The sequence below is a fragment of the Pezoporus wallicus genome, unplaced genomic scaffold, assembly GCF_028554395.1.
Source record: "Pezoporus wallicus isolate ANWC-B61680 ecotype Strahan unplaced genomic scaffold, APGP_CSIRO_Pwel_v1 contig_7178, whole genome shotgun sequence".
NCBI classification, from domain to species: domain Eukaryota; kingdom Metazoa; phylum Chordata; class Aves; order Psittaciformes; family Psittacidae; genus Pezoporus; species Pezoporus wallicus.
Window position 1 is genome coordinate 1,060,428 of NW_026636884.1, and position 15,676 is coordinate 1,076,103.

At 36.3% G+C, this 15,676-nt stretch overlaps 1 protein-coding gene across 1 annotated transcript in view; it reads left to right on the plus strand.

Moving 5' to 3' along the window:
- Positions 1-15,676, plus strand: part of LRBA (LPS responsive beige-like anchor protein) — a 400,308-nt gene that overhangs the window by 81,956 nt on the left and 302,676 nt on the right. Inside the window, exons 27-31 of the mRNA XM_057402038.1 lie at positions 290-417; positions 784-891; positions 3,229-3,397; positions 4,024-4,462; positions 14,521-14,654. Of these exons, the coding sequence (XP_057258021.1) occupies positions 290-417; positions 784-891; positions 3,229-3,397; positions 4,024-4,462; positions 14,521-14,654 (978 nt within the window). The remainder of the gene's footprint in view (positions 1-289; positions 418-783; positions 892-3,228; positions 3,398-4,023; positions 4,463-14,520; positions 14,655-15,676) is intronic.

Consider the following 15,676-nt stretch of genomic DNA (forward strand, 5'->3'; position numbering starts at 1 on the left):
TATGCATGGTAAAATTTCAGTGGGGGATGCTAACTTACTCACTTTGAAGTATCCATTAGATATACAGCATACATGTTCTAATAGTTTAGTATTAATTATTAGATATAAATTATTAAAGAATTTTGAGCAATCTTTTGTGACTATTTAAAATTTAGGGAAGCAAAATATCATTGTATTGATGTGCTCAAACTTTTTTAAGTGATAAACAGAAATGTATTATACTTCTTGGTAAGGGATATAGACAATACTATTTCCCAGAGTAATTCTTAACATTTCTTTTCCCTTCAAGTTTGTGCAGTAGCAGTAAGAAATTGCTTGGAGTGTCAGCAGCATGTACAGATGAAGCCTATTGGAGACATTGTGAAGAACCAAAAAACAGTGCAGGGCTTTGTAGGAACAGCAAATTCTTCAGCAAAGGCAAGTATAAGACCCCATTCAGGAGCTCAGTAATTACTATTCTCTACAGAGGCATAAGATTTTAAATTTATACCTGTTCCACTGGTACTTTTGTATAGCTGAAGGGTGTGCACACTGGAAATCCTGAAGTAGATGTTCCAAGATCTGAATTTAACACTCACATATTTAACCTTCCACAGTGAAATAAATCTGTCTCAAGAATTTGCCAGATTTTTCTTTTCATTTAAAGATGAAATGAATATCTGATCTTTGTGCTGTAGTTGTGACAATATGATGTACTGTGAGCAACTGTATGCACTTAATGATTCTTGGTAGAGTGCTTTTAAAACCAGAATCTGAAACGATTGCTTTTGGTTGTTTTAATAGAGTCCAGTGGACATTGTGACTGGGGGCATTTCTCCAGTACGAGACCATGACAGACTTCTGCAGGATATGGATATTAATCGACTTCGAGCAGTAGTGTTCAGAGACATAGTAAGTTACAAATAATGTTGTTTTCTTCGTAGGTTGATTTCTGCATGTATTTGTTGGCTGGACACTTGCTCTGTGTTATGTAGTTTGGCTAAATTTAATTTACAAGAACTGAATACTGCTCACAGCAGTTAGGAACTTGTAATACTCAGCAGCTGTTTTGTAGTGTTTGTGATTGGAAAGAGGGAGAGGTGAAAATGGCTGCCTGCTGATCAGGCTCTTTGGTTGTTCCTAAGAGCTGATTCTCTGGAATTCTTCGTACTGTATATTAACTGTGTTAGTTTAAGTACAAATATATACTTTCATATGCTGTACATAGGCAAACTGTTTACGTATACTATGTATTATAAAGATGTTTATGTACAGTTTTTGAGAGATTAATATCTTTCTAGCTAATTAGAAATTAGAGGTCATGTAATTCCTTTACTCCCCCTCAGAGGAACCAATTTGTGTGCACGTGCTGTAAATATGGATATGTTTTTTTATTCTTGAATTGACTAAGAATATCCTTGTCCTTTGTCAGCAACTTTATAGCTGATATCGAGGAAATTGAGATTGATGGCTTAAAAAACACACCTGCTGTAAGCAAATACAGCAGCTATAATGGCTATGAGTTATTGGTGGCCACAGGCTTGGACACTAGAACTTATTTGACAATAACTGGACTATTTAGCAAGTGTAATGATTTGCACAGTGACTTTTGGCCTATCCAGAATAGTGAAGAATCTTTCATTTTTGTCTTTAATTATTGATTGAACCAAGCTTTTTTTACCCCTACTTCAGTATATAGTGTGCAAAAGATTAACAGGAAGTGAATTTTCCATACTGGTGGCAACCAAAACAATCCTAATGATGCAGTCTTCAAAATCAAGCAGATTTTGTGTACCATTTATTCTTTTAAATAACCCAGTATGCATACAACCTCTGCACTTTTTGCTTTTCTAATCTACTGGTTTCTGTCTCACAAATAAAGTGACGCAGTAACTCTGCTTTTTGGCTACTACACTGAGCTGTGAAGAAAAAATAGACTTTAAAAGATGTATTTTGGAATATTTTTTTTCTGAGCTCTGCTTATGCTTGCATCTAAATAGTTAAAATTCACAATATTAAGTACAGTTGAAAACTGTCTTGCAAAAATTCATCTAGCAAGAAAGTTGTTTAGAATCCTTACCATCATAGGGAACTTCTAACAATTTCACACTGTGCTTGCCTGATGCTAACCTGTTACTAGCCTGCTGTTTCTCTCTTGTTTTATGAAAGTTAAGGATTTGCATCAAGCTGGGGTGGTATATAGGTTTGGGGTTTTTTTCAGCGTAACAGGTAGGATCCAGTTGTGTTACCTTGTTCTTAATAGAGAATTTCTCACAAACTTCTTCCACTATAGCTTATTAAAGAACTCTTCATGGAACATAGGCCTTCAATAGGCTCTAAAATCATGATAAAATGAGCTTTATATTTTAATCTAGTTTCTTGAACTACTCAGAGGGAAAACTTGAATGCTACCTGAGCTTTTATCTAAATCGGGGATAAAACTGCTCAACACATATTGGTCACTGGGGATCCAACTGTACTGTTCTCCTGTGATCCAGCATGTACAAAGCTTTTCTTTTATTGACCACCAAAAGGGACAGACCTAGGATAAATCATGTCTACTCAGAGCTGGCGTGTGGCTCTTTATTTCAATAGGGGTGACTGAAGTTCTGGGGAGGTGCCTGGCATAGTTCATGGTAATATTTATTTTGAAAATTTTCTTAAAATCTGTTAAAGTTACAGCTGAAATGCAAATGCATATTTACCAATTCTTGTTTTAAGTTGTACATAGTACAGTACATCCATTCTGGACAATCTGATGATGAAGTAAAACTTAATGCTGGTTCTGGAATTTGTTCCACTTCCTTCATTAATATGTAACAGTTAATAAATGCTCTTACAGTTTTGTTGAGTACACCTGCATGGTTGCATTTCACAGTAAATGCTGTTAATATCTTGGCACATTTGAGGAAATGTAATAGAAGAAACATCCATAAATAAATAAAGGGGACCTAGTCCCTGCACTAATTCCAAGCATGTAGTCAAAACACACAATCTTAGTCAAAGTTTTCGTATTTATAAGTGAAAAATGAAAGGATTAGTGCCAATTGTATACATTTGCTGTATTCCTCAGCTTTATAGGTGAGACAAACTGTGACTAGAGAATATTGTTCTACTGTTGTTGACATATCAGGTTACTCTCAGTCTGTTTATGGTAGCACTGGGCATACTTTACAGAAAAATAAAACATGCTGCTGAAATTGTAATGGAAAAATCTGTGTGTGTGTCTTTTTTTTTTTTTTTTTACAGGAGGATAGTAAACAGGCTCAGTTTTTGGCTTTGGCTGTTGTGTATTTTATTTCTGTGCTCATGGTTTCAAAATACAGAGATATACTGGAACCCCAGAATGAAAGACAACCAAACGATAGCCAGTCACTCAAGGAATCAGGGAATGAAAATAATGAAACTCCTGCTACAGGTGAACTGTTAAATATTTGGCCAAATGAAATAATGTGGCATATGCATCTTAAAATTCTATAGAAGTCCATGTGAAATTGTATAAAAATATGTGTGTTATAACTATTTAAATAAGCAACATTATAGTATTTAATTTGCCTCAGTATTTGTGTGTATCTTTGATGTGAGAAGAATCTAATCTATAGGTTGATTTTGCTGTGTGGACCTAGTTAATCTTGCTGAAGTAGTGAAGTATTCTGTTGCAGAAACATTACTGTTTTGTGTTAAGTATGCATAAGCATAGACTGACTGGCAGCTTTTTGTTTCCACTGAGAGACTTCTTTCTCCTACGCTTCTTTAAGTCAGTGAATTAATTTTCATTATTTGACTTTTGAGTCAATAACTTCTATTCCCTTTTCTGTTTTCAGTGTTATAACTTTTCATTCTTCTTAGAAATTTGAAGGATTTTTTTTGGTTTTAAGTTTCCTATGAAATAGAGATAATATTAAATCTCTAAGTAGACAAGAGGAAATACAGCTGTGTTATTTCACTTGTCACCTATTGGTGTTACTTCTTGGGAGCAGTGTGTTGAATGCAGTTCTGCTAATAATGGACTTAAAATGTGTTTTCTGTTTTTGGTATGAACAGATGTGGAAAACCCATCTGTTGCTCTTGGTACTTCAGCCTGCACTGAAGATTCAGAAAGTACAGCATCCGTACAAAGAAGGGATTCTGGTCTTGGGGAGGAACCAGCTTCGGGACAAACAAACAGTTCCAGTAGTGTTGCTGAAGCAGGACCTCCGAATGTCAGTGCAGGTCCAGATGTAATCAGTGAAGTACTATGCACACTCTCATTAGAAGTAAATAAGTCTCAGGAGGGCAGAAGTGGGACTGGAACTCAGGATAGTAAGCCTGCAGCTTCTGCGCCAGCTGCAAAAAATGTCAATGTAAAAGATATCTTGAGAAGCTTGGTAAGCACACCAGCTGATGTGACTGCAGTGGATTCTGCTTTTCTGCCACCAGCTTTCCTTGGAGTTCTTGGTGATGGAGCTGCTGAGCAGCCTGTACAGTTCCATTCCTTTGACAGGTAATGTAACTTCTAAAATATTTGGGCTATTTTGCTTAAGAGATCTGTAAGGAAAAAATCAGATGTCATGTACAGTGTCATCTAGTACTTAACATAATCAGGATGCTATGTTATTCTACTGTGGAAATGAAGAATGACTGGTGGTTGGGTTTTGAACCCAGCACCTCTTTATCAGAGTAAACTCTCCTGTCCATATGCATGTTAGAGCTCAGAAGTGATATGGGAATAGGGGCCAATAAATTGTGTAGAAATGACTGCAAGAGTAAAAGTAAAGATTAAGGGTGTAACCTGTTCTTTTGTCATTCTTATTCTGCTATTCCTAACTGCAGCGCTTGCAGATGAGTGCTGGAGTACTATGCATATTTAGTCAGTTTTAAGGGACTCAGGAAATAAAGTGGACACTAAATAACTTGAAGTAATAATGTGTAGATTAGCTTGTATATTGATCACAAAGGTGTGTCTAGTTTCTGTTACTGAAGGCCTGCAAAAAAATACTGGTTTAATTATAGTTACAGATGGATCAAAACCAATTGAGTACTCATCTAGGTGTCCTTCTACCTATAGAATATTCCTGTATTCATTTATGAAAATGTATCTGTGTTCTGCCTTCTGGTGCTAAAAGTCTACTTTAAATCTTTCAGGTTTAATTCATTAACTATATCCCTAAGCTGTTAATTTGCTTTGTTGTTATAATAGCTGTTAAAATTTTGTTTCATTTTAATAACTATCTGCCTCTCTCAAATGCTGTGGTGCATTTAAAAAGGAGCTGCTTGGTTTCTTTTTTGTTTTCCTTTTAGATTAAAGTCCCTTTTTTCCTAATAATTTTAGTCTCCCCTACATCTCAGTCTTATTATCTCCTCTTTTCCCAGGAATAGTAGACGACATTGTCTTTTACTATGTTTACTGACTTTTACCTCTCTGAGATTCCCAAAACCAACAAAGAGAACAGAGGATGAAAGACAGAATGCCATAACACTTGCATTCCTGCCTCTGGAAAGCCTTAGTCATATCCAGATATCTCTCTGGCAGTGGATCTCTTACCATACCAATGTCTGATCCTCCGCTTATTCCTGAACTAACTCTGGCTCTGACATCTTTGCAGTGTATGGCTGCCTTGCTTAAACTAGCTAACTCAGCTGCCCCAGGAAAAGAGTGCAGCTCTTCCAGGGGGTGGATGCAGCTGTCACAGCATGCGTTCACAACTCGGATTGCCATATCACTGCTGGGGGAAGAGGTGGTGTGGGTTGTCTGGCTAGATTAGACACAGATGGTGTATGCTAGCATTTAGCCCCCTTGTTCTTGTCTCAAAGCAAGTACTGTGTTTTGCCTATGATGCTAAACAGGAGAACTTGTTTGGGGAGCAGTAGGAGGATGGAGGCAGAGGGGGAAAATTGGGAGAAGAGAGGCATTGTATTAAGAATTCATTGTACCTCTCTCCCTGCTGCTTCCCAAGTGCTTTTACCACTTCCCTGTTGAGGCCTCTCATTGATTTTTACAGCAAGTGGGTAGTTGATGTGAAATAGCACAAAGCTTCAGTTTGTGACTGATGTTTTTCCTCAGGAAATCCTTATTGTTCATTGCAGAGTGGTAGAGATTTGAACCACAGAATAGCATTTGTCTGGACATCTAGTGCAGAAGCACATGTTGCATTAAGGAATTATTTTTTAGCTATTGCTAAAACTGAAGGTTTGTGCTGCCTGTGCAAATCTGATTTGAGCCATTTTGAGTGTAAAGCAGGTTAACTAGGCAGGAAGTCATTTGGTACTTGCATTCCTCATACCTGACATAGGTAGATTATGCCTACAAAACTTTCTTATCAGAGGAAACTGCAATTTAATTTGATAACATGTGCAGCAGTGAAATACTGGGCATTGGCAGCAGCCCTTCAGTCACTTGCAGTTCTGTGTTCCTTTTTCTGTCTAATTACAAAGTCACTCAAATAACAAAAAAACACCCTTACTGCAGTGTGTTTTGTAAAGCAAGTCACTGAGAAGTTGAACTATTTGCTGTTTTGCTTTTCTACTTTTCTAGTGCTGCACTGTCCTAGATGGACTCTTCTCTCCCCGCAGCTCTTAGCATTCTCTCACTTAACCTTGAGGCCTAATTTCTATGTTAGTATACTGAAAAGAAGCCAGTCTGCTAAAGGAATACATGCAGACAGGAAAAAGTGGTGCGTGGGTTGAAGCAGTAGATGGCACCGTGGTTGTAAATGGAAGAGCCGAGGTCAAGAGGTGGTGTACTGGTTTATGTAGCCGTGTGGACTGTCCACAATGATAACTTGTAGGTATTAGTTTCCTGTGACTTTTTATGTTTAGTGGGTGGGGCTAAATATGTGAGGAAAAAGGTAATGAACTAGTATAAACTATTTTGTCCTTCAGCAGTTGCATGTGACCTCGGTATGTTACGGTTCTGTGTTTCTAGGTGGCTTAATCTTTCACTTGTTTGCTTTTGTGGGTATGTCAGCTAGACAAAAGTGTACTTACCGATGTAGAAGTCCTACCTCTACTCAAGTATCATCTAGTAGTGACATGCACCATCTTGGATCTGTGGTAAACACATTGATAAGTATTGGTAAGACATGTTGTTAGCTAGCTAATATATCAATCAGAAAGACAAAATATGTGTATGAAATATATTTAAAATTATATAGGCAGGGAAGTTTTATGACCACTTGAAGGTGACTATTCTTTATATAGTGTGATTCTGCTTAATATGCAAGTTTATGCTGTGAGATGATACATAGTAACAGCAGGGGGAAGGAATTGTACTAGGGAAAAAAAAACATTTACAAGAAACTGTAGTAAGAGTTGGAAATAGTAGTGCCTATCTCTGAGATAGGCAAAACTACTAAGGAAAGTTTGGAAAAACAGGATTTGGGATGCTCTCATTTTCTGTGTCTGGGTTATATTTAATATATTGTTTGATGGCAAGCACAAGTTCTGTGAGTTAACTCTCCCCCCCCCCTCCCCCCCCTTTTTAAAGACACTGTTAAAAGTTGCTCCCATGTAGCAGTTTACTAGAGAGGTATCTCTGGGAATTTCAAAGCATCTCTCTGATCCTGCATTTATCTCAGGAATGCTGTGTCAGAAATCAAAACTCTCCTCATATCTTAAGGATTATCAACTTCCCAGCCATAGCTGGAGAGTATACAGTAACAGCTATGTGAGTGAAGCCTTACTGAAAGGCTGCCAGGTTGCAAGCCTTTGCAAACAGCTAGGTGTATGTGTTCATTCCCATGCCAAAAGTCTTCTCCTTATCTTATGTGAAGATACAATCTTGTGATTAGTGGGTGCCAGGGGTTTATCATGATAAAGTTCAAGACTTGCATTGGCTTTTTCCCAAGATCCATAGGGACATGAATTAAAGTTCCAATTTCACTGTGTCCTAAAGCAGCAGTTTTCTTAGTAGTAATATTGTAAGGTGGGGGGGGGAGTATGCTAATGCAAGCAAATTTAAATAAAAAAGAAAAATAATCAAGCTTAGGATAAAAAAAGATGGCATTTCTCTTCAATTAGTCTAATAGAGCCCATAACCTATCACTTGCCATATTTACTGTGCAGTTTAAAATAAAACCATGGTCTCTTCTGGCTTCTAATGCTCTTTGTGGAAACATTCAATAGTATTGTTATAGGAAGGTGATGCTGAGGGTTCAGAGGAATGTAGTGCCTTAAGCTCTATGGTGTAAGACCATGATTTAAATCTGCAGCTATAACTGTAACTTACAGAACAGATATATTAATAAGCTAGTTTATCTTTTTGGAACATCATCTGTAAGCTGCTTAGTTTGCCTCAGCTATGTTTATGCATTTGTCATTTAGTGGTGTGCATGTGCCTTTGAAATGTTTGTTGGTGGTATGTCAGTTAAATTTAATCAGTCCTTTGGTTTTTTTTTTGTGTGGAATGCATACATTTTAGACTTCATTGATTTGGTCCTCAAATGTAAAAATAATAAACTCGTTGACAAGATTAAGTCTGCCAGGTACAGGTAGAGAAAGAATATGCAAGTAGGGGATCTGTGGATCAAGGCATGTATGCTGTGTTGAGAAGCTCAGCTCTTTTGGCACAGCAACTATTAACATTCTGCAGGCGCTTAAGAGGCAAACCATTTGAAGTCTTCTCCCTGCTGAGCTGATTTTAAAGTTCTCTTGCAAAATTGGTTGTAATTTCTCTATCATATGTTTTTCCTTGCTCCCCTCTCTTCCCTCACACCCCTGTTCTCTCATGGTTTTGAGTGTCTCTTATTCTTCCTTGGGTATTTCAAGGAGGACATAAAGGAATGGGTATCAGCTGTAGAAGCAGAGCCCATAGAAGGACACTGTCATAGCAAGCTTCTTTGTTAGTTCATAAAGTAGAGGTAAAAATAAATCTCACCCTCTTTTCTGATGTTTTGCTCATTAAATGGGGGCCGTGCAGTGAGCATCATTCTGGTAGCCTGGAACAAGACTGATTTCTTTTAGGTTTGACCTAAAACCTTATCCCATATAGAAACAGACAACTTGTCACCTTTGTTACTGTTCAGCTCTAAAAAATGGAATGCTGTGAATTAAATCTGTATAAATTCTTGTATGTCAAGAGGAAATAGAGCTCATATACATATTTTTAAATCACAGTGAGGTCATCAGTTTGGCCTGGCCCCTGTTGTATTAGGAATATTTGACTAGCACCCAAGGAATATTTCTAACTTGAAATATATTTAAAATTAATTGCAGACTTGCCAACTTCAAAAAAAAACCAACAAAAGATTTAGGAAAAAGTACTGAAAATTTAGAGATATTTATAGATATTTTGTATCTTTATTGTAACAGAAGAATAAGTGCTCTGAACCCAAGAAAGTGCGCAAAAAGTAAATCCTTATAGAATTTGGCAGAAAAGATGATTATTGCATAGGCCTTTGTCTGTGATGGAAGTCAGTGTTCAGCTCAGTGGTCTGTGCTCATTCAGCAGTGAATAAATGTCTGCCACATGCTTCAGCATAATTGGGACTAATAACACACTGACCTTCTAGCTAAGATGTATTTATGGTGGCTAGTTCTCACTATGCCTGACCTGTGTTATCAGTTCATGTGCTGTAATTTCCTATGTTAAACCTTAAAATATTTGATTTTAAATTAAAAAAGGCACAACATCTGAGACAGTCATGTAAATGAGGCAACTAAGCTTCCATTTTTACCATAGTGCTTGAGGTCTGCATGAAATACAACGTAAGAATACTTTCTGTGCATTTTTCTTTATTTTTTTCCTCCTGTATCTGAGTATTATGATAGCAGATGTAATAATATTCAAATGTAACCCACAAGTATAGAGTTAATTGAAATGATGTGATAATGTGAATGTTGAGTGAAATGTATTGACAGTTTTCTTCCATGTGACATGTCTCTGCCCTTGTATGAGCTTGCTTAATGTTCGCTGTTATTCTGACCAAATTAATGCATGATAAAAAGATTTTTTAAGAATACGTAATTCTGTAGGTCTGAGGAAATACAGTGTAAGGACACTTATTGATGAACATTTTCACATGTGTAGCATATTTAAGAAATGCTTATCAATTTAGCCACAAAAAAGGATTCTTATCTCTGTACTCTTTAAAAGCAAGTGCCCTGTTACTGGAGAGAAGTTGAGAGCACATTAATTTTTAAGATACTTCTCTGACAAATTTACCTGATTTACTAATATACTAAACACTCCATGTTCTCCACATAGTTTATTTACTAGAATACTTAATTTTGATTTTTTTTCATTCTGTCATTCATTCTTTCTGCAAATTGCATTAATTTTCCTTATACTAGCATTTAATAATCTTTTGAAAGAAGAATGGGAAGGATCATTGATGGTCAATGGCAAGTATTTCTGTTTGAACATAGTTGCATTTCCACTTAAATATTCAGAGAAAATACCATATTACTGCACAAAAAAGGAAAGATGTAGGAATTTCAGAGTATAAGTAAACAAACACGACTAATGTTTATGCATCAAATATCTTCATTCGCTTTCCAGTATGTGGCAAATATGAATCTGTATGTGATTTCTGAGCCGTACATTCATACCTTGAGGAAGGCCTGGAAGTGGAAGTTCCTGAAACAAATCCTGCAGCTGTAACATTGGTCCATCGCATCATTAAGAGGGCAGACATACACAGTAGTAAACATTGCATTAGATTTAATGCAGCAGTGTGTAGCTATAAAGCAATCATATTAAGATATTTTAATGTTTTGATTTGTTGTTCCTGAACTATTTTAAGGATTTTTTGAATCAGAAGGTCATGGCAAGTGACCAGAAGACAGAGAGAAAGTACATTCAGAGTTGAGGGTTTCTTTACATCATGCTTTTGGACAACATCCAGTGTTTCTCTTGGCTGTGTGCTTCAGACTGACAGAGCTGTCCGGAGAAGGAGATACTGTTTGTTTTATTTTGGCCAGAAAAATCGGAATCATTTTAGTTGACTGTCAGAGATCACTGTCTTAAGTTCTGTTCAGAATTAGTCTGAGGCTAGAAAACAGCTTTGTAGTGAGTTTGTTCAAAGCCTCTTGTTTTCTTCCAAGGTTATATTTTTCTTAATGTGAAGCAGCAATTTCTTCAGCCCTGTACTGTTGCTTTTTACTGAATAGTTATGGAGCACAGTGGAAGTCTTCAGCTGTGTTGCATCATAAACACTCTGAATCCTTAAACAAGCTTGTAACAGTAGGGACCAAGAGCTAACATGACCTTTAAATATGGGAATTATTGTAGAATTTATTGAGTAATTTTTTTCTTATTTTTAATTCTTTTAGCTAAAATTTTTTTGATTTTTTTTTTTTTTTTTTCAGTGGGATATGGTAAACAACCTAAATTTCGCGGAAAACTTCATGAGAGTCAGTGTCTCTTGCTCAAAGCGGGTGGTGACTGTGTCTGAAATATACGTGTACACCCATGTGTACTGTTTATAAGGCAGCATATGTCCTGTATTTCAGTCTGAAACCTGTACATAGTAATTTTTATTCCTTGAATAAAATCAAAAGGAATGATGTTGAGTAATTAAAAAAAAACACAACACAAACCCAAAAGCCTGCTAACAGCTGTACTTTGCAGCTGTGTGTTAGTGCCATATCCCTGGTGTTACTAATCAGAGTATCTTCATTAAAGTGAATGCCATTACTAGATACTGAAAATTACAGTAGAAGTGTTAGAATATAATTCCTTTTTTATGTACTTCACGGAAAGTAAGTTACTGAAATGAGAGTAGCAGCTGTACTTACATTCCCAGACTTGTACAGAATTGAAGATGGGAAGGTATACAAAAGATCTTAAAAGGCAAAAGGGACTATTATGGTCATTTACAGTTGTCTGTCTCAGATGTCTAATTCCTTTGCTTGAATGCTCCTCTCCTTGGGTAGCTATATAGAGACTCTGGCAACTTGCTGAAACTACTCCCTCAGTGCAACTATGCTTAAGCACTCTGAAGGTCAGTAGAAGTTTACAGGAAGGAATGATAATATATAGTGTTGTGTGTCAGAAACAGCACAGAAAATGGAAGGCTGTTGTAGCTGGGAGTTTTGTTTTTTTTTTTTGGTGTCCACTCATTGTCAGCTGCAGATGAGCAGTATTAAGGTAACAGCACAGGCTTCCTTGTTCCCATGCAGTTCCAAGACTTTAACTTGCCCTGTGGGGAGCTTCTTGTAGTACTAAATATTACTCCTGTTCTAAAATGCTTTCCTGATCCTTCCAGCATGTTCATGTATGAAAGAGGGAGGTTCTAATATATAAAATAAGTCAAAGTTCAGCTAATTGCATTATTTTTTTAATGTGTGGGTCCCACTTGCCCTTTATGACTTAAAATAGTACCTGTATTTCTTGAGGCTCTTAATAGAGTCAGAGAAATAGGATCAATAGCATTCATGTGCATTCAGAGGACACAGCCATTCTGATTTGATGTTCTGAGAGAATTTTGACTGACTTAAGCCCAGGAAAATAGAAAACTTCTCTAGAAGATTTGTTTTTACCCTTGAGTAACTTAGGGTGGTCCAGTTTAAAATTAATTGCATTAATGATATGTTTTGAACAGACATTTCCTGTATCTACACTATTGCCATCTATACGTGTGCCAGTATTTGTCATTGAATATTCTCACATGTCACTTCACACCCAATATAATTGTGTGCGTATTAGCAGCAAATGGATAATTGTTTCTGTAACTTAGTGGCTGTGAAAAGAAATATTTCCAGCTCATGCACTTGTCTCAGAGTGCTCATGAATAGACACATATTTGTAAAATATCTGTATGTTTTTATGGGTATTTCTTGAATTGGAAACCTCTACTTGAAACCTGTAAAGGAGTGAACACACCTGGGCTTCAGTGCTGAATGTTTGAGAAATGTTCCAAAGTTATAGAACCATAGAACAGAATCATAGAATAGTTTAGTTTGTGTTGGAAGGCACCTTCAGAGGTCATCTAGTCTGATCTCCATGCAATAAGCAGGGATATCTTCAACTAGATCAGGTTGCCCAAAATCACATCCAGCCTGACCTTAATACATGTGGATGCATCTTGTGCTCAGTAAACTTGTATTAATTTCCCAGTCCTTTCCAGGTATTTGAATGTGTGTTACAGAATAGTAGTAGTAAGTTTCCAGACAGTCAATGTCACAGAATCTTGAGTGAGAGATCTCCTCTTTATACCTGGGTAATGCAATTGATAAAGTGGCAGTTTCCAGAGAAACTGACATGAGCATATGAGTAAAACTCATTGTTTAGGTGCCGTTTCTTGACTTGGGGCTCAGGTGTTGTTACTTCTATTTTTTTAGTGTGTAGTTAACGTTAGCAGTCACCCTTATAATGATATTATGACGTGCTGCCTCCAAGTATGGTGTGTACCGACTCCTGCCGTTAAGGAGGGTTGATTTAATCAGTACATGGTCTAGCTTCTGTAACATCCTTTGGACTAAAGAAGGGAGTCCAATAACAGTCCTTTTTTCCACTTCTAGAAGGAGCTATTTTAGAAATATTTGTAGAACTTCTTTGGTTGTTATTACCACCCCTGAATTTGGGTCAAGTTTCTAAGTTATTTTATTTAGAAAATGAGTATTTTAAAGCTATTAAGGGAATACTTTCAGTGTGTAGTTATATTACTGTCAACAAAAGATGTGATTAAATAAATTGAATGTTGAAGACTTTCGGCTTACGGTTAACACCAGGTAATTAAAAGTAAGCGCTGCTGTGGGAGTGCATTATATATCAGCTGTACTCTTTACCTCATTAGCTGGGTTTTTGCATGTTTATGGAGCTAACTTGCAATTAAAAATGCCTTTAATGTAGGCTTAACAAGGCCTTTTAGGTATTTGAAATAAAGTACTACAATTTAATTGAAATTGGTATAGTGTAAATAGATGTCTTAGTAACATGTGAGATAAATCTCCATGCCTAACTTGTCACTTTGCATCTTTTCCTCTTGTGTAATCTTTAATGCTTACTGTAAGGCTTGGCATTTAACCTGTATGAAAGATGGAGATTCGGTCTTCAAAGAATGTTTTGATTTGTTGTATAAGTAAAACTTGATTTAAAAGATTTACTCAAATTCATGCCTTAACCATACTTTTAAGATGTGTGAATGTTTGTGGATGCGGTTATGTGTTAGGATATTTTTAGCAATAGTATATCTTTCTTCACTTAATCTTCTGTTCTGCATTAGATACTTTCAAGGCAACCTTCAGTGTTGGCAATTTATCTTGGTGTTTTCGTTTTGAATGTTGTGGTATCTTTTGTAAATTGTTGCCTGAAGTTTAAAACCAAATCTTAGGGAAATTAAGGTAAAAAGTAAAACCTACTTACAGCTCACTTCTGCTGATCTTTGTGCTCATTTGTCAGGGGTTTTCTGGATGAGATATTAAAGCGTACCATTAAAACTAAACAACGGTAAAGTGTCATTTAGGGTTGAGGTAGACTGTCAAAGATGATGGAAAAATAAAACAGGAGGAGCAGTACTTTTGCAGGACATACAAGTGGATGTGCTAAATGTATAAATAAGGATCATGATGTGTGAACCTTCATACAGTATTATTTACTAATCTTTATTTGTCTTCACCTAGGAGTGTTGTAGTACCACCAAAGAAATCAACCGTTTCCTCATCTACAGCTGCTGTGGGTATTCCTACAAATGCTGTCAGTGTAGTTTCTTCTTTAGATTCATCCCAAGCCCCGGATTTGTCAGGAGAATCTCCTGGTGAGTAAAGGGAAATTAAACAACTTAAATCCCAATCCTTCCTGTCTTGCTTCTCCTTCTCTTACCATCACTCTGAATACAAATTAACAAGTTCTTATTATGTGGGTTTTGTTATGTGTTATGTGAAGGTGAGATTTTTTAATACTTATCCATATCTCAAAACACTGTAGGGCAAGAACAGTTGTTTTTCAGACATTAAGTCATTAGCTGCCTTCTGTTGTAATACTGATTAGTGTGTGTGTATATATATGACCAGTCTGTGTATGAGTGTCACTTATACTAAGAATGTTGATACTTACTGCTGATTGTGTTTATTTAGGGGGAAATGTGACAATAATCTGGGAAAAGGTGTTTTTACACTTATTTTTTTATTTAACTGCTGGAGTTTCCTAGATTATCAAATCAGACAAAAGAGCTTTTGAGACCTTTGTATCCTGCATACCACTTTGTATCTTTGTCACAGTATCTGTGCCTCTAACAAAGACCACTATCAGATACTTCACCAGAAAATAGATGTGACTCTAGGTTAAACTGGACCTATAGATGTTATATGGGTTCATGAGTGTAGGAATTCATGTTTTTATATTTTCTGAGAGCTTATCCCCGGGTAATTTTATTATTCCTAGTTTTGATGCTATAGCTACACAAATGTAAAAAAATAAACTGTTTCTAAAAAAAACCCCACAAAAACCAACAAACACAAACCTCAACAAACAGTAGTGTTGTGTTTAAAAAAATAAAAAAGGTGAACCTTTTTTGGGTTCTCCTTTTGCCCTCATCTAGAAGAAGAAATGTAAATGAGCAGCATTTGTCAATTTCAACGTTTCTTATGGTTTGTAAAGCAGGTATATTATATTAACTTATATTTCATATAAATGTGGTATATTTGAAAGACTACTTTTTGTTACAGATCTTTTGTTGTGTAAAATAAAAACTTATTTATAAGGTTTAGGGTGTTTTTCCAGGGATATATGTGTTAGTGCTAAGTAGGACTGAAAATGATATTCAAGTGTTTCCGATAG